Below are 18,074 nucleotides of genomic sequence, written 5' to 3'. Positions count from 1 at the left end.
TTTTATGTGTACATAGAGTGCAGTGGGTACAATGTAGTTCCTGTGAAAAGTTTGTTTAGCACCACCTCTTTCTGTCCTTCTCTGACCCTCCTCACTACACATTTTGTTCTGGCTGCTTTTCAGCCTTTTTCATGCCCTTAGAAAGAGATGGTCTCAATTTTCAACAAGCTGTGTTTGACAGTGAGTTTTGTGGTTTGGTTTCTTCGTTCTAAATATTCACACCCTGTCTATGGCAGACATATGTCAATCCATTACTGTTTTTTACCTTTTCGTTATGTGACCGGAGTAACCGGAGTAGCCTGAAGTTACCAATACGTCACATGCTTTGTTTAAAGTGTGATATAGTGAAACAGAAAGTAGAGAAGAAGAGAAATTAGAAAAGTGCCTGTAAGGTTTATTTGTTTGTAAGTATTTTTTTTGGGATTTAGGCCAGTGTTGAGGAAATGTACTGTCCTTGAGTTTTCGTCAAGTGAGACTGAAAATGTCTAGATTCAATTACGGAAACTGCAGGAAAGTATTTTCAGATCTTTCAAACAATGTTATGTTGTCATTCTTCAATGGACACCGAGCATGTACTTGTACCTGTTGGGCTAGAATGGATTTCATTTAAATTTTGCTCCCATGATTTTGAATAGGAACGTTGGTCCATCTGCTCAACTTATTTTTGTGGGTGTCAGTAAATCTATGAGACACTTATAATCACGGCAGAGCAAAAAATGTGCTGGAAAGTAGCCATGTAAATTTGCTTGCACATGTTGAAGTTATTTATTAAATGTACAAGTAATCGTTTTGTTTTCTTACAAAATGGAAAGCCCCATAAAGTCCTCGGAAAATCATGATCTAAAGTTGTTAAGTGTTGGTGTGTAGTGGTTAATATGAACAAAGTCTAATATTTTTCTACATTTCTGAAGAATGTCTTTAGTGGCCATCTTTAAGAGTGTTGGTCTTTTTAAAAAGGAAAATCACCTCTGGGTATTTTTTTCCCTTCACAGTTCAACAAGTTAGGCCAAATAGAAATTTCAAGCTGTAACACTTTACTATTTAAATCAGACCTGTCTTTCCAAGCTAATCTCTTAGGTGTTTATTCTAATAAAACTATTATGAACACTTTCTGATACTTTATACAGAAGATATTGAGCTTGCTTATTGTTCAGATGTAAAACCTCATTACAGGAAAGCAAGGTGCCATTAAAGTATATTATTTTTGTTTCACCCCAAAAAATTGAAACACTTTAGAAGCCCAGCGCTCTGCCCAGGGCTTTGCTGCTTTGGATCAGGTAAGCCGGAGAATATTAAAGAATCCCGGTAGTTTTATAATGCTCCTCACAGGGGCTCACAGGCAGCAAGAAAAAAGCCAACCTGAGGGCTTTTCAGTCCAGTCTGAGTCAGCAAGCAAACAAACATGCTGCCTCCCCAAAACGTGGAGGATAAAGCTGCACTGTCGTACCTCTTTTTTGTTGTTGTTATGAATCAGTTTTTGACGTGTACTTCTCTATTCAGAATTAAAATACTCCAAAGCAGTATTCTATAGGTTTATTTACAGTGCAACTCAGTTTTATTATTGTGCAAATGGTCCCATCAGTTTTGTGTATTTTTGCAAAAAAATCTGCCAGGGCAACAGTAGGAAGCAAATTGATGTGGGAAGAATTGGATGAAGTTACTTATAGAAAGAGCTTCATTGCATAGATGACCTTCACATGAAAAGGTGATGGAAACACTAATAATGTAAAACGAATCATAAAGAGTTTTCTCAAAGGTTTTTAAGTCATTTAAGGAACTTGACCTTAATGGATATGGATGAAAACAGCAAATTACAGCAACAGACTTATGTTTAAGGGTGGCTGTCTTATTGCTGCTAGCCTTCACCACATCCAGGTTAAATGTTAAAGTTAATAGAAACTCATACAAGGATGTTAAAAAACAAACAAGAGAATTGGTATATGTGAACTATCCGAAAAAGAAAATGACCTTTAGGACAATCCCCAACATGTCTAAACCGTTTAATAAACATAGTTTTGTGCCTGAAAATCGGGTTTTGGGTTATTTGGTAATTAGACCTCAGTGAGTCTTAAAAACACTGCATCCACCCTAATTTGCTGTTGACATAACTGGTCATTCAGATGAAGGCTAGTTGTTATTCTGAAGACAGAAATGTGAATTTACTTAAAACCAACAAGCCCCCCCCCCCCACACACACAAAAGAAAAAAAAAGAAAAGAAAAAAAGAATCAGAGTTATGGATGTGCTGTGGTTATGGTGTGCACAGTGCCACATCACCATCCATTCACAAATTGTACAAGAGTCCGCTTCTTCCCAAGACAAAGATGCTCTGTCATGACTCGGGTCACATTTGGGTTCACCAGTGATCTGATAATTGCTGCCTTTTACCTCATTCACAGCTCTGTCTTTTTAAAAACTGCTTATGGGGGACAGGCATTAATATTTGTTTTTAACCATGAAGCTAATTTATGGTGGGTTATTCAGTTTTTGCCTAGAAATTATTTTGCACTATATTTTAATAGTCTTCATTAACATAACGGTGAAATCTACATAGATAAATATGAGTCAGCTGTAGGCACAAACGTCTCTTGAGTTTTCCTGGAGCAATCCAAACCTGTTCCTTTTTTTCCATTTTCTTGGAAAGGTTTTTAAAGGAACACTCAAACTTTTTTGGCATGTGCATTTGTTTTTGTGTATCTGTGCCGAACATTGAGAAATGAATTTAATCTTTATCTGCACGTCCACGTTTGGATAAAGCAAACAAACACGTATTTCTCAAAATGCTGGTTATGTACAGGAAATGGTTTGGCGCCAATGGGATTAGTGAAGTGCTAAGCTTATGTGTGAGCTATTATACCTTGGTGACATTAATACTGCCATTTGTTTTAGTCTGTCTCTTATTCAGTGCAACTCCCAACATGCATCTAGATGTTCTTAGTGGCATTTCTAGATGGCTTCATTGAAGAAATTAGGACTTGCAACTTCTCAGAATACCACCAGATGGAGCATCTCTTTTTGGTGTAGCAGTATGGGACTCTTGTACTATATTACATAATGTCCCCAGGATGTAATTCTGCATGAGTAATTACGGGTGTGTGGAAAGGAGGGGGAGAAAAAAAATAAATAAATTTTGAGGTTGGCCTGGTGTAAAAATAATTAGCTTTATCGGCCTGTCAGTGGCATGATCGTTAGGTGTCTTACAAGATCTTGTCTGAATTTCTAAACAACAACAAATGTGGAGTATTTTAATACTATCACGCCTGCTCTCATGCTGGCTTTTCTGTCTGCTCTAGTTTGGGATGACCCACTAGCAGAATGTTAACGATTGGGGCACTCTTTGGCTGTGCCCAGAGCTTTTGCTCAGTTTATAAGGAAAGAGTGGGAGTTGAGGCAGCTGAACACACTGTCACTCTACTTCGTCTTAGTTTTAGTATCACCCCCCCCCCCCCCCCTTTTTTTTTTTTCTTCTTCCTCTTTTCTATGGCTCTGCAGCTGCTAGGAGACAGGAGCTGCATGACCAAACGGGTTTCTTTCTCTTTTATCACTGTCCCTAAAATCACAAAGCTCCCCTTCCCTGTTTAATTTTTTTTTCTCCCTCTCTCAATCAGTTAATGACCATGTCTATTTAAAACTGAAAAAGAATTGGACAGACCACAGCTTACTATCCAGGAATAATGTTGGTTTGCATCCTTCCAAAGCTTGCGACAAACCTCTCTGTTTTTCTCATATGTGACAATTTATAAAGCAAGCTTGGTGTCAGCTTGGGGTTTTTTTTGTTTTTGTTTTTTGTTTTTCCAAATTTTTAGATTTAGTTGTGAAAAAAGGGCAAAGGTTAAAAAATGAATCTACATCATAGGTCTGCTTGTACTTTGGTAAGAAATTGTTGTAATTTTTACTAAACATTTAGGATTTTCTTCTCTGAAGGTTTTATAAATATTTTCTTTGTCAGGATTTTCTCTGTTATGAAGTTGGAAACCTCATTAAGAGTAAATTTTCGGAACTACCCTGTAATACATTTGATATGTTTTCATGTGTTTGTATTGCATATGGTTTATAAATAAGTGTACTCTGTTCTCTACTATCAGCAGGAAGGCAGCGAAATAGACTGGAACCAATGGACACTATTTTTGTGAAGCAGGTCAAGGAAGGTGGCCCTGCTCATGGCGCTGGACTTTGCACAGGTAATGATCTGTCAAATGTCAGCCAGTCATCATTATTTATCAAAAACTACCAAAAAGAGGTTGTTCATGGGGGTGTAGTTTCTTGGAAGTCACAGCATTACAACAGAACAGGCATATTACAGTAACACAGAGTCTGCAACTTCCTCTATGATATTGTCCTACTGAAAGCATAGGGGCAAAAATGCAAGGAGTGCAGTTTTAAGTTGTCTTGACATTCCTTTTGCTGTTATGCACAACATAAGCCAGGCCTGCTGCTTTCTGCCAGGTACCCTAATGATTTTAAGGATTTTAGTCAATACGGAACCCTTCAACCACATTTATTGAAAACTTTCATTATGTTACTGTTATTTTTTTCTTACTAAGAAGTCATAGTCATGTGCTCAAGTCTTTACTTTCTGTCATGAGCACATGTTTCCCTCACACAAAGAGCTTGAAGTTTTCCTAGGATTCTGTCACTGAGGTCACTCAAGCCTTTTCTTTTTGCTTTTGTTTTCTATCAGGTGATCGAATAGTGAAGGTGAATGGAGCAAGCATCATTGGGAAAGCTTATTGCGAGGTTATATCTTTGATCCAAGACAGGTAAGACTGAGTATGAATTTGTGTGCTTCATGCTTGTTGATTTACTTGCACTGTTTAAAACTTCTTTTGTTCCCCTGCAGTGGTGACTTCCTTGAACTTTGTGTGATGCCAAAAGATGAGGATGTACTGCAACTGGTAAGTTTTCCTTTGCAATCCTGTTTTGAAAATTAGCTTTAAAAATTTTTTTTTGAAAGAGTGCTCTCTTTTCTCTAGCCTTGTAATAACTTCTATTCTGTGACAGAGCTGCTCTAGTTTAAGGTGTTCATGTCGGGACAGCAGTTATGAGATGTAGGCAAGCTAGCTTATCCCATCAGAGTTTCTATCTAGGCCTCCTAATCAGGCCAGAGCACCCTTTCTGTCCTCCAGAAGTGCTGCTTACAGAACTGCTGAAATGGCCCAAAAGGAGCGGTAAAGGAAGCTTTATTAAAAAAATACACTTATGGACTTGTTGACACACAGGCCAATCTAAATAGCGCATATATTTTGAGTTTATTTCATCTATACATCTGGGTTTATACAAAGTACCATGCACATTAAAAATAAACCAAGGAATGAAAGACATCAACTGTTTTTTAAAAGAAGTTTTATTCTAACCATTTGTGGATAAATGTTCTCTGCAGCTCAGCTGTTTACTTGTAGGTAGAAGTTAGATAATGAAGTTATTGTTTGTAATACAACTAAAAGTGGAGTAAGTGGTTTACAAGAAGTGGCAGTGATGCTTCAAATCCACAACAGTAACCTGTGCATGTTGTGCAATACTGTTACTTCTCAGAAAATGCAATGTTAAAAAGGACTGATTTTAGCTGGAAGCTAAATGGGAACTGAGTTCAAATATTATGGAAAGAAATATGAAACCATTAAAATTAGGTTACTGATAGTTTGGTTCAATTTTGGATCCAGTTCCTAAAATAATAGTAGTAGTAGTAGTAATAATAACTTTAAAAAAAAGCCAAAATGCATGCATCAGGTGTAGATTTTTTTTTTCTTTCTTTTTTTTTTTTTTAAGATCGCAATAGAAAGTATTTTGTCGGTGTTAGAATAGTTTGCATTTATAGGTAGCACAGGCAATGCATTTTTGCTGGTTAAAAGGGCCAAAGGGCTGTAGTTAATCAGTGCTTATCCTGTTACCAGTGTCAATGAAGCGGCACTGGTAACAGGAAGCTAATGTCCTCCCTCCAACCTGCTTGTGAGCTAAAAACCACCTTTAGTTGTGGCAACACTTTGTGATTAACAGTCAGGAAAATGAGAAGGTTTAAACACAGGAGAGTCCCAGTTAAAATGTAAACAAATACAGTATTTTGAAGTTTATATTTTGGAATCAGTTGCTGTATGATTTGGTAATGTTATTGCTGTTATTTTAGTTTGTGAGAATGATTAACATTAATTAGCAATCAATCCAGCTTTTTCTTTTTTTTTTTTTTTTGGTTGTCTCTTTTTACGGTTTTTGATTGGAGGAAAAATTGATTAGTAATGATCTAGGTATTACAAAAATGGTGGTAGTTCCAGCTTTTCACCCAAAAACGTGTGAACCCTGTGTGCTAATCACACAGCTCAATATTTAGGGTTCATATATTGCCTTTGTCTTTGTTCTTTGTGAGTATTGCATGTCCCCAAAACAATGTAACGTGCAGAGATAAGTCCTCATACCTATGAACACTTGAGATCTCATCATTAATCTTTCATGCATGCTGCAGGCAGCTCTTTGAAGCTACTGTGCATTTTGCACAGTCAGACAAAAGTGAAAGTGTACTCATCTGTTTCATATCTATAGCAAATTACTGTAAGTGCTTTGTCAAATAGCTAAAGAATACTCTCCCTAGGGGTTGTTGTTATCTGACATCCTGTTCATTAGTTAGATAATAAACGAGCTGGGCTCTCTGTGTTACCTAGAAAAACTCCTTAGGGGTCATTTATGGCTAGATTAAATTCTCATAATAAACTTGATGGTTAATTCAATTAATCATTTATTTTGGCATCCACCTTTGCAATATCAAAATCCTGTTTAGCAAATGGTCATCTCTCTGCAAGCTTCACATTTCTCCCAGAACAGGCAAGTTATGTAAAACGTTACATTGTATGTATAGCATTTTAATGAGTCAACTAGAATTAACAAATCATCTAAATATCAGAGAGAAATAAATTATTGGTCACATTCCCTTGACTACTCCCACAGTTCTTTTCTAGTAACCAATTGACTGTCACTCCACCCCTTCTCCCTGATAGGTTCTCCTTACCCCCTGCCTCCATTTTTCCCATCTGTAATCATTCACACAGTTCAGCCTCAAACACGTGTGTTGTTAAATCCATGGTTGCAGTGTTGCAAATGGCAAACATGCGCACAAACACGCGCGCGCAAAAATATATTGATGTAGGCACGAATAGGAACTGTCCATAAGAACAAGAGGATTATTGGAGGTGCTGGCAGCAAGACGTTACACTTTAGGAGGCAGCACACTCAGTGCTTGGAGACAGGCAGCAGTTGCTTAGCAAAGAAATGGATTGAGCATTGTAGGAGCAGAAAAGGGAAGAGGACGGCACACTGTGAAAGCAGAGAAAATACAGCGGAGAGGGAAATAAAAGGAACAGGATGAATGATGAGCTGAAACCAGAAGATAAAATCAGCTGACTGCCCTGTGTTTTGAACAGGTTGATGCTAAGGGAGAGAGAGAGAGGAGGATGGAGTGGGAGGGGAGCTGTACCATCACAGCTGAATGTATAATCAGCAGCTGCTGCTTCTGTCATGTGAGCAGTACCAAAGGGAAGGAGAGGGAGACATAGACTGGAGGCACCTTGTTCAGTTAGCGTAATATTCTGGCTGAATATGGATAAAACCGTGAAGACATGAGAGCAGCATGAGAGGCAAGCTTCTGCTCTTGTCACCTCACCCAGGACAGACTGGCATAGGCAGGTCGTAACGTGGCAACCCCCTGCTTCATCTTTCCTTCTTCATCCCTCTCTACTGCCACTGCAGCTCTAGTATATTTTTAGCATGTCAAGCCCAGCTATGGCTGATTCATGTTTTCTCCCCGATGAATCTGTTTTGTTTCTCCCAACATGTGCATTTTCTTCTGCTGGCATCTTTTTCTCTTCCACCCTCTCTCCCATGATTTCTTAACGCTCTCGTTTTCTCACGCTGTGATGGCAGCCTATTTCTCTGGAGACTACTAATCTGGTAAGGAAACTGAACACTGGGTAGCCTCTTGATGTTGACGTGTTGTGCTTGCTGTATCATTTTGCATATGTCATGCGTGTGTGTCATTGTTACTGCTGGATGTTGACTTCAGGTTTTACACGATTGCTTTTCAGTTGGCTCGCATGAGTGTTTAATACTCAGCTCCGTGCTCATGATTGAAATGTGTAGACTGTAGAAATGGGCGATGCACTGTGCCTGCAGTACCTGTTAGATTGAACACTTCAGTAGACATCCAGCTGGCATCTCAGCAAGGCCTCGCCCCTTCTTCATTCTCCATGTCAGATGTCATTAGTTTGATAAAGGCCATTGACCTCTGAACGGTAAAGGGAAGAACTGAGTCTGTCAGTGATTTCTGTGAAACACACAGCTTTATGAAAGGTTGTAAGGCTGTTGGGATCAAAGTCCTCATACCTTTACAGGTCTCATGCTTTGCTGTATGTACAGTATGCTGAGTATACCAGATAAACAGCACATAGTTTAATGTGCTAGAAGAAGTTTTATGTTTAGGTTTGTATTTATTAGAAATGACTTTATTAGCATCTGTATGGAGCATGGTTTTCCGAACGTTGGATAATAACCAGGGTGGTAAATATAGCAGTTTCTCTGTGAGCGAACCGGTTGTCAGTCTGAGGCTGTAATCTGTCAGTCTGAGGTGGGTAAATGGAAACATTGGTTATCTTTCTGCATTTATGTCCATTTATGACAGTTTTTATGTTATCAATTTTGTTCCCATAAACCAGTCGGTTAAGCTTATTAATATACTAGTGTTACCGAAAGTGTCACTGTTGGGGCTAAATAAGTTCAGTAGGCTTGTGCACCATTTGCCAATTATCTTTTGGTGTTAGCGTTTGTGGTAAATGTTTGTTTCTTGGATGGGCGAGACATTTTTCCTTATACTAAAAATGACAGCTGTTGTGTAACCACAAGCTTGGAGAACACAGGCTGTAATGTTGTAGAAGCACCAGTACACCACACTGTACCATTTAAAAATAAAATAATGTGTTGGAAACATTAAGTTTCTTTTAGTTAAAAAGGATTTTCTTCTTTGGTTTATATACTGTACTAGCCTACGTTATTACCATGAGAATTCTAAATAAGGAGCAGATGAAGAGCATTGACACAGCTGAACTGCCTGAAACGCCTCCGCATTCACTCACACTGCAACATGCACTGCCCACACACATACATGCAGTAACATTTGTAATATCACGCTTGACTTCTCTGTAAGTAGCTAGTATCAAACTGACGTGTGTTATGCACACTTTGCAATTGCTACTTGTTCTCATCTGTTATAAACATTTCTCTGTTGCTGTGTTTCTAGGCCTACTCCCAGGATGCCTACCTCCGTGGCCACAGTAGCTACAGCGGAAATGCCTGTCACATTCCTGATCCACCTTCAGTATGCTACCCCAGAGTAGACTGTAAGCCTACGGGCATGGCCCAGCCGACAGACTCAGTGGGGCAGGTCTGCCGAGCGCCAACAGCACCTTCAGACCATGGGTACCGTAAGGAGATTACTGTGCCCCCAACACCACCTCTGGCATCGTATCCTAAGAGCCAAACAGCAGTGTGCATGCGCAATGACAGTGTGAGGACCGTGGTAGTTCCTCATAATACAGCCCATATGGGGCGCATGGTTCCAGCACACAGGATGGAATTTATGGAACCTGCCTTTGTTAGGGGGAGGCCTGGGTCACTGGCCCAGTATTCTCAACCTCGAAAGGCAGATGTCTATCCCGGTGGTCCTGGAATGGTTCCATATGGAGCTCAGGTGTCAAACTACCCAGGAAACCACCAGAGCATTGATTGGCGCACTTATCAGACATACAGGGAGTATATTGACAACAAAGGGATCCATTCTCATGGTAGTCGGACTATCCAGGAGAGGCTGGACAGTTTACGAGCTGCTGGTCAGGCCAGCTTTGGCCCTACTCATCACGTTATGCGGGGAGACTGGGGTCCTAAGGTGATACGGCGAAGGAGTACTTCCCATGACCGGTCATACCAAGGACCTCCACCCCACCTTCAAGTTGCCCCTCGCAGTGCCTCACAGGATCGCATGAGCAGTGCAGAGAGGATTAGTAATGCAAGGAATTGGCCCCCTCGAAGTGTGTCCCAAGATGGCCTAGTTCACAAATCCCGGGCCCGATCCACAGACTATGTGGACCCTGCAGAGCTGGCCCGGCCCAGTGACAGGAGAGGGGTATATGGAAGGGCAGACCAAGGTACGAGGCTCAGTAGGCAAGCCATTCCCAGGCAGGCCATGGTCTACAGGCCTTCTGTGGGATACAGTGGCAGTATGAGGGGGCCCCCAGTCCCTTCTCTGTATACTAAAGGACACGATTCTCTTCAAACTCGCTCTTCACCCATGCTCTCTGACAGACCCTTACATTTTGCAAAGAGTCCAAGTGTTGAACATTCTTTCGCTGACCAAAGAGTTTCAGGCAAAGTTAGCCCTGCAGGCCAAGCTCTCCAGCAACTTCAAAGCAGGGTGCGGGCTGAAACCATGCAACCTGTTGAGGTAGGCAGCGATGCAGCATTGGTAGGACCCAGATCATCTTCTTCTTCTGCTGCCAAAGAGATGCCCCAGAGGCCTAGCATCCTCAAGCCACCTCACTTAGATTCCCAGAGTCAAGTAAATGGGCAAAGCCCCTCCGAGAGTATCGTGGTTCTAAGGGAGAAGCCTCCATCTGGAAAGAACCCCAGCCCCCTCCGGCAACCCTCCTACATCCTGGCTGTCAATGACGATGGAGGTGACTCCACAGCCGATGTGGTGGCGTGTTGGCTTCCTAACGATGCACGTCGAGAGATCCAAATGCGCCGCCTTGGGGAACGGTGTAACACCTCCTGCTCCAGCAACCTGGACGAGTCTCTGGACTCCATTCCATTCATCGGTAAGAGAATCCGTAGTAAGCCTTGCTGCTGTGCTGCTGCTCGTTGTCATGGCAACAACAGCAGGCCGTAGTAACATTGTTCAGACCAGTAGTACCAATACTGTAGATGGTTGAATAGCATTAGCACTATAGGCACTAATAAAAATCAGTTCACAAGTGGTGGATGGATGGAAAGCTGACTCCGATGCTTGCAGGTTAACTGACACCTATGGTTTCACTGTTAATCTGATTCGGTGTGTGTAAATATAGCAGTGGGGAGATGCAGGCTGTGTTTACAGATAAACTAATCTCCCTGGGAAGATGATATTAATCAGTTTTTGTGGCTTTTAGTGTGTGTTTGTGGGATGTTTGATTTAACCAGGGCAGAGTGAAGGATGGTTTAAGCCTTTTAGATTATATTGAATTTCTCTGATACATTGTTTTCTTGGATGTTCTCCCTTCAAAACGGATACATTACACTTAAATAGTCACAAAATTGATTTTGTGATGATTAAATTGTTGTTATCTCTAAAGTAACTATCTTACTATGAACATGTCAAGTGTATGTCAGGTTTCTTGCAGTGTTTTGCTTTTGCCTATGTCTGTCTGCCATTTTAAAAAGGGCATTTAAGTCTGATGAGAATTAAAACGGTCAAAATATAATTGTTTGCATTAATATAATAATAATAATAATAAATAAAGGGAACAGTCACTCTGTTTAATGTTGTGGAATAATGTGGATATTGCTATTATTACATTTCTAGAGACAATACTGATGAAATGCAGATGGATGACCTTTTGATTTTTAAGAGGACCCGTCCCAAATTTTTGAGGGACGGTTATTACAATGTTTTTTTTCTCTTTGTTTCTTTTCTGCATTCTGGGTCTTTTTGTGTGTCCTCCATCTGTCTCTCTTTATGTATGTATTATGTATTATGATCTGTCTGTCCATCTGTCTGCCTCTTCGTGTGTCTCTCTAAAAATCACAGAAAATGGTAGAAAGGCGATCGGTGAGAGGGGATAAGCTGTTATTTGCAGTTAGATTTTGCGTCATTTGTTTTGGGCTTTACTGTTGCTTGTGCTTGTTGAGTTTTGTTCTTCAGAGAAATGGCCAATACCTGATAACAAAGACAGTCTTATAAGGAATTTGTTTTCAGACTGAAACAGGGGATAAATTCACTTTACTTAAATAATATAGTTTCTTATTTTGACTTTAGACAGTAGTAGCTGGTACTTTCTATTCTGTTTTGTTACCTCTTGTATCAGTCTGCTAAAAATGTGAATTTTATTGAATAACTATCAGATTTGTTCCATCTATTTAAAAATATGACTTTTTAAATAGACAGAATTTATCATGGAAACAGTAAATTTCCATCATGGAGGTCCTGCAGATTATTTTGGGTCTCTGGGAAAATTGCTTAGGATTAGCTAGAACCACCCTCTTCTTGTCTGTCAGGAGTATGAGCTGTTGCATGCAGAGTGCTGTTTATTAGAAGGGTTACTTCCTCCTATGTTGAGCTTATCAGATGTTTAAAAAGGATGGAAGACTTTAAATTTAGTGATGGAAACAACTTTAGCAAAGTAGCTGAAGTAATCTTTTTAAGGGGATGGTGACATCCTTTTTCCATTGCCCCGTTTCAAAGTTGGGCTCAGGCTTTAACTAGAACAGTTGCTTTTAAATTTAGCTCCAAAAGCCCCATGGCTGCCGAGAGCAGCTTTGTACTCTGAGTAGTTTCAGACTTGATGTGCCAAGAGTGGGTGGTACTTGAGAATTAAAAACTTCCTTCTCTTTCTTGCTGCTAAAAAGGAAAAGGCATTAGATGACGATGTGTTGCTGCACGTTAGCTATTGGATTCACAAAAAGTGTGATTCTTTTCCTCGTTTTTTTCCCCCCCACTTTCTAAATCCCACAGATCATAGTTATTGAAATACAGATCAGTGAGTCATAGCGCAGCAGTCCTACATTCTTGCAGACAGATACTGAAGTTGGAAACGCATCATATTATAGAATATATATGATGTTTATCTGCATCTGTGTCTTCACACTAAATGCTTTGTGTTCATAGATGAGCCAGTCAGCCCCAGCGTTGACCGGGAAGCTGCTCCTATTCCACCCTCTGCTGTTATATCTGTTGCGCCATCCACAGCTCCCTCTGGTCAAGGCTCACCATGTCCTCCCATTCGACGCCAGCTGTCACATGACCAAGGTAAAAGCCACAAATAATCAAAATTCCCCCCCCCCCCCCAAAAAAAAAAAAAAGTAATTACTTAATAATGTAAATACTTTTTTTATCCCATTGGTCATTTACCTGAGAGCCTAATGTAGCTCTTACTAACAGTGATTTGGATTCTAAATAAGTTGCATACATATTTCACCATTACTGTGTAGAGTCCTTGCGAAGTGCTTTGCTGGAGTCTGACTCAACAAGCAAAACTGAGCGGTCCAAGTCATATGATGAGGGTCTGGATATCTATCAGGAGGAAAGCAGGGCGTGAGTGCATCTTGAACAAAATCACTGCTCTTAGTTTTCCATATATATATATATATATATATATATATATATATATATATATATATATATATATATATATATATATATATATATATATATATATATATATATATATATATATATATATATATATATATATTTATTTATATTTGGCTAAGGAACAGTCTTTTTTTTTTCCTTTCTTTATTTTGTCTCTTTTGTGCCACTTCTTTAGGAGATCTTCCAGTAAGCATTTGCCCAGCTTCAGGGGGCTGAGAAAGGTGAGGAAATTTAGGATCAGTTGCATCATTTTATGCTGTGTCAAGGTATTGAATCAGGATGGTCAGATGATACCAGTCTTTGTTTCTTTTAATTTGAGAACTTAGAATATTCTTCACAATGTGGCTTCCATAGAAGTTTATTTTTTCATATATTGTCCTGTAAACTTCCCCAGTTTTGCAAAATCCCCAGTCTAAATCCACTCTGAGATCTTGGCTACCCTCAGACTCTTGCCACAGTTCATGTCACCGTCTTCTTTCAGCTAATAATCCCAGGAAAAAAAATGTCATATATTCACACAGGCTCTGGATGGGCATAAATCATCTGGGGATTCTGGCTCTCGAAGGGACTCCTCTTCAGTGATCTTCTCTGATTCTTCCAGAGAAGGGTTGCTTAACTTTAGGCAGTTCAGTACAGATAAAAATAAGGTATTTCTTTACATTCATGTCTTCATCTAACACTGTAACTATCACTAACGTTATGATTTCTAAGCATTTCTCTCTCTATCTCCTTTCTTTTCTTATAGCGTGTTGGTGGGGGAATGAGATCATGGAAGCAAATGTATGCTGTTTTACAAGGTCACACCCTGACCCTGTACAAAGACAGGAAAGATGCACTGTCTCGCTCTTCAGGGCAATCCGAAGAGGAACCACTGCGAATTAGCATCGAGGCCTGTCTGATTGACATCTCCTATAGCGATACAAGACGCAAGAATGTGCTGCGACTAACCACCTCAGACTGCGAGTACTTGTTTCAGGCAGAAGGGAGAGATGACATGCTGTCTTGGATCAAAGACATTCAGAAAAACAGTAACCCAGATGAAGAGGTTTGTGTGTGTGTGTGTGTGTGTGTGTGTGTGTGTGTGTAGTAAGACCAAATGTTGTGTGCTTAACTGCAGAGCCAAGTGATGGTTATGACCACATGATGAGTTGATCTCTCACAGCCTGTCTGCCAGCTTAAGTGGTTTGATTATATTTCCCCCAAACTTCCTAAAGTGCACCAACTCCTGGCTGGCCTCATGCTTTTCTGTCCTATAATTAAAAAATTGTTATCAAGTCAGAACATAATACTGTAGTACTCATTATTTTTTTTAGCACACTAGCATGTGCTAGTTTAGACTACAGCACGCTGTAGTTTTGAAAATAACAACCGGCACACCCATCAGGTTAACAACAAAGAGACCCAGAGTTTGTCTTTGAATAAAATACAATGAACATGTCAGTGAGATGGAGAGGATTACAGCCGTTATTTACAAAATGGTTAACAAAAGCAAAAATAAGGTGTCACTTGAAACCTGTTCTACCTGGGCAGAACAAAAAAAAAAACCCACGGATGGCACTTGGTTAGAGTGTGAGGGGAAATTTCCATTTCAGACTGAGAGGAAGTCAGTAAGGTTCCTTTCTGATCTGTACAATAAATAAATACATGATCATATATATTTATTTACAAAAATATTGCAAAACCTCAATAATTAAATTGTATTGTATTATGAAACAATGTATTTTTATTTTAAAGTCTTCCGTTTATGTCTGTTCTTGCTACAGAATGCAGCTGTGAGTCGGGACCTGATCAGCCGAAGGATCAAAGAATACAACATGAGGTATGAGGGACTACATTGACCCCTGAGGGGGATCCAAAATACTGGACTACCAGTTTTAAGTGTATGGCCACCTAATGTTAATACTTATTTAGACTGTGTATTTATTTACTTTTTTTAATATATATTTTGCTGTTGAACAGTGCACCCAGCAGCAGGTCTGAACCTTCACCCAAGCCTGCCCGACATTCGCTGAGCATCAAAACGCCATTCCTTGGAGGCAAAACAGATGGTAAGAACCATAGCCCCCATTTGCCCAAAACTGGAGAGGAGCAGAGGGCAATGAAGAGTAAAGCTGCCAGTTCTTAATGTTAAGGTGTGTCATTAAGTGTCGTTAGAGTGCATGTAACCTCAATTTGTATACGTTTGACCTGTCAGATGAGTCCAGTCCACCACGGGACAGAGGTACTTGGAAAATTGCCATTCCAGGGATTATAAGGAAGCCATTTGAGAAAAAGACTCCAGCTGGCATCACTTTTGGTGTCCGACTTGATGATTGTCCATCTGCACAAAGTAACGAGGTGGGTCTGCTGTGTTTCTACAGGTTTTTTTTGTTTTGTTTTTTTTAAAGATGGGCTCATTATCATTCAGATGAAGATGAAGTGTGTTTCTTCCAGACAAATAAAATGCATCTTTACATCCACTTTGAATCACTCATTCACTGGAGCTAACAGTGTGTGGTGTGATTGATCGATATGGTTCATGATGTTGATTTTTTTCCCCTTCTTCTTCTTATGTAATTTGTGCAGAATGTTCCTCTCATTGTGGAGGTGTGCTGCAAGGTTGTGGAGGAGCGAGGTCTGGAGTACACAGGAATCTACAGGGTCCCTGGGAACAACGCTGCCATCTCCAGCATGCAGGAGGAGCTCAACAGCAAAGGCATGAATGACATCGACATCCAGGAAGACGTGAGTGACTGACAGTCAGGTTGCACAGTACAGCACACCACTTCCCTGACAACATCTTTGCACTGTGATTGATTCGTACTGCAAGAACTGCATTAACCTGAAGCTGCCTTGATCTACTCTGCAGAAATGGCGGGACCTTAACGTCATCAGTAGTTTATTGAAGTCCTTTTTCAGAAAACTTCCAGAACCTCTGTTTACAAATGGTAAGACTAAAGTCATAAAGAATACATTGCAAAATCTCTGGGATAATGTCGTTTTTCCTGTGCGGTTATTCTTTTTGCAAGTTGAGGTTTTCTGGATCTGTTCACAGAAAAGTATGCAGATTTTATAGAAGCCAGCAGAATAGAAGACTCAGTGGAGAGATTAAAGGAGCTCAAGAGGCTGGTGAGTGAAAGATCAAATATGAGGAACCTATTTGAACAGTTATTACCATAAAGCATTCTCCTCATCCTGAGCACTGGGCCCCTGTTTGGTCATTTCCTCCAGATCCGTGAGTTGCCAATTCATCACTATGAAACTCTGAAATTCCTTTGTGCTCACCTCAAAAGAGTTTCTGACAACTGTGAAAAGAACAAGGTATGAGCATCAACAGGATCTCTGTGTTAATGCCGTTAGTTAACACCATGCAGTGCGTTCAATCCTGTGCTAATCCAGTGTCTCTGAGGATTATGTCATTAAATGTGACTTTTACCTTGTATCTATTTAGATGGAGCCTCGTAATCTAGCTATTGTGTTTGGCCCTACCCTGGTCAGAACCTCTGAGGACAACATGACTAACATGGTTAACCACATGCCAGACCAGTGCAAGATAGTCGAGAACCTTATTCAGCAGTTTGACTGGTTCTTCGCTGATGATGGTGACGAGGACCCTGTTGTATGTAGCATTTCTTTTTCCTTATTTTATTCGATGGAAATTAAATGAAAGGATCAGTTTAGTTGTTGATTTTGAAGACATGCAGCTACAGTGTTTATGAATTACCTTTAAAATGTAAAAACAGAATTGAACAACTTGCAAATGTCATAAACCCAGATTTTATTTTACAATAGAAGATAGAAACCCTATTTTTTGCATTGTGTTAAGTTACTTTTTACTCTTTTCCTTCCGTATGTTGCTCCAGACCACAGCAGAGCAGGAAAGTACAGTGCAGTCTCAGCCTGTGCCCAATATCGACCACCTGCTCTCCAACATTGGGCGGACTGCACCCTCTCCTGGCGAAGTCTCAGGTAACTTAGCAGCAGTGTTTTTCACACTTCAGCATCAGCACAGCAAATTTCTGCCATAGCAGCATTAATATTTTTGCTTAAGATTATAGTAGATTAAAAGAGTTGTGTGGTAAAGACCTATTTAAGATTAAATGCTGGTAGAGTGTCAATTGCAAATGCTAAAAGTACGAGCACCATCCCTTGTTTTTCAGTTCATATGCTTTAAGCGAATACTAAACAGCCAAGTTTTATTTGTTTCTGTTAAAGCAAGTTTTGTTTTTGTTTTTTCAGTAACTTTTCAGTGGATGCAATGTTGCGCTTCAGCCACTGGAAAATTGTTGAAAAATGCCTTGCAATCATTTAGTTTATTTTTTGGGATAAAAGTCTGTTTTGTTTGGATGTTGATGTTTATTTGCCCAAAATTAAACTGTCCTCAAGTTTTGTTTTTGTTCGTTTCTTTGCTTTACTCTTCTTTTTTCTTTTTCTTTTCTTGCTCAAGTCATTTTTTTCTCCCTGTGCTTTACCTGTGTTGAGACGACGACTCCTTTTCTTTCAGTTCTTTTCTTCCCCTCCTCCTCGTCTCTCACATAATCCCGGCATGTTCTTTCCCAAAGAAAATCTAACAAACAAAACGAAACAATGGAAGTTTTAACCCTTCTGACCTGTGCCCTTCTGTGTGTAGTGTGTTGTTTTTCTCCCTTATCCCTGTCCAGCACTCACACATTACCCAATCTTGACACAGGCCAAGTGGGCGGCGTCTATCACTCGAT

At 39.9% G+C, this 18,074-nt stretch overlaps 1 protein-coding gene across 4 annotated transcripts in view; it reads left to right on the top strand.

Annotated features, from left to right (window-relative positions):
• Positions 1 to 18,074, top strand: part of arhgap21b (Rho GTPase activating protein 21b) — a 36,283-nt gene that overhangs the window by 12,096 nt on the left and 6,113 nt on the right. The window contains exons 5-23 of one of the 4 annotated variants that reach the window (XM_087831243.1): positions 4,085 to 4,180; positions 4,681 to 4,759; positions 4,840 to 4,894; positions 7,905 to 7,931; positions 9,274 to 10,846; positions 12,892 to 13,032; positions 13,215 to 13,317; positions 13,553 to 13,598; positions 13,899 to 14,024; positions 14,123 to 14,422; positions 15,141 to 15,196; positions 15,337 to 15,425; positions 15,572 to 15,714; positions 15,943 to 16,101; positions 16,226 to 16,304; positions 16,412 to 16,485; positions 16,588 to 16,677; positions 16,808 to 16,975; positions 17,220 to 17,325. In XM_087831243.1, coding sequence (XP_087687369.1) covers positions 4,085 to 4,180; positions 4,681 to 4,759; positions 4,840 to 4,894; positions 7,905 to 7,931; positions 9,274 to 10,846; positions 12,892 to 13,032; positions 13,215 to 13,317; positions 13,553 to 13,598; positions 13,899 to 14,024; positions 14,123 to 14,422; positions 15,141 to 15,196; positions 15,337 to 15,425; positions 15,572 to 15,714; positions 15,943 to 16,101; positions 16,226 to 16,304; positions 16,412 to 16,485; positions 16,588 to 16,677; positions 16,808 to 16,975; positions 17,220 to 17,325 — 3,510 coding nt within the window. Of the gene's footprint in view, positions 1 to 4,084; positions 4,181 to 4,680; positions 4,760 to 4,839; positions 4,895 to 6,493; positions 7,932 to 9,273; positions 10,847 to 12,891; positions 13,033 to 13,214; positions 13,318 to 13,552; positions 13,599 to 13,898; positions 14,025 to 14,122; positions 14,423 to 15,140; positions 15,197 to 15,336; positions 15,426 to 15,571; positions 15,715 to 15,942; positions 16,102 to 16,225; positions 16,305 to 16,411; positions 16,486 to 16,587; positions 16,678 to 16,807; positions 16,976 to 17,219; positions 17,326 to 18,074 lie in introns of those variants that run through there. The other 3 variants (XM_087831241.1, XM_087831240.1, XM_087831242.1) reach the window with 3 other exon arrangements.

This window comes from Neolamprologus brichardi, chromosome 18 (assembly GCF_056152115.1).
Source record: "Neolamprologus brichardi isolate AB-2024 chromosome 18, ASM5615211v1, whole genome shotgun sequence".
Taxonomy (NCBI): Eukaryota; Metazoa; Chordata; class Actinopteri; order Cichliformes; family Cichlidae; genus Neolamprologus; species Neolamprologus brichardi.
This window is presented reverse-complemented; position numbering and strand designations above follow the sequence as displayed.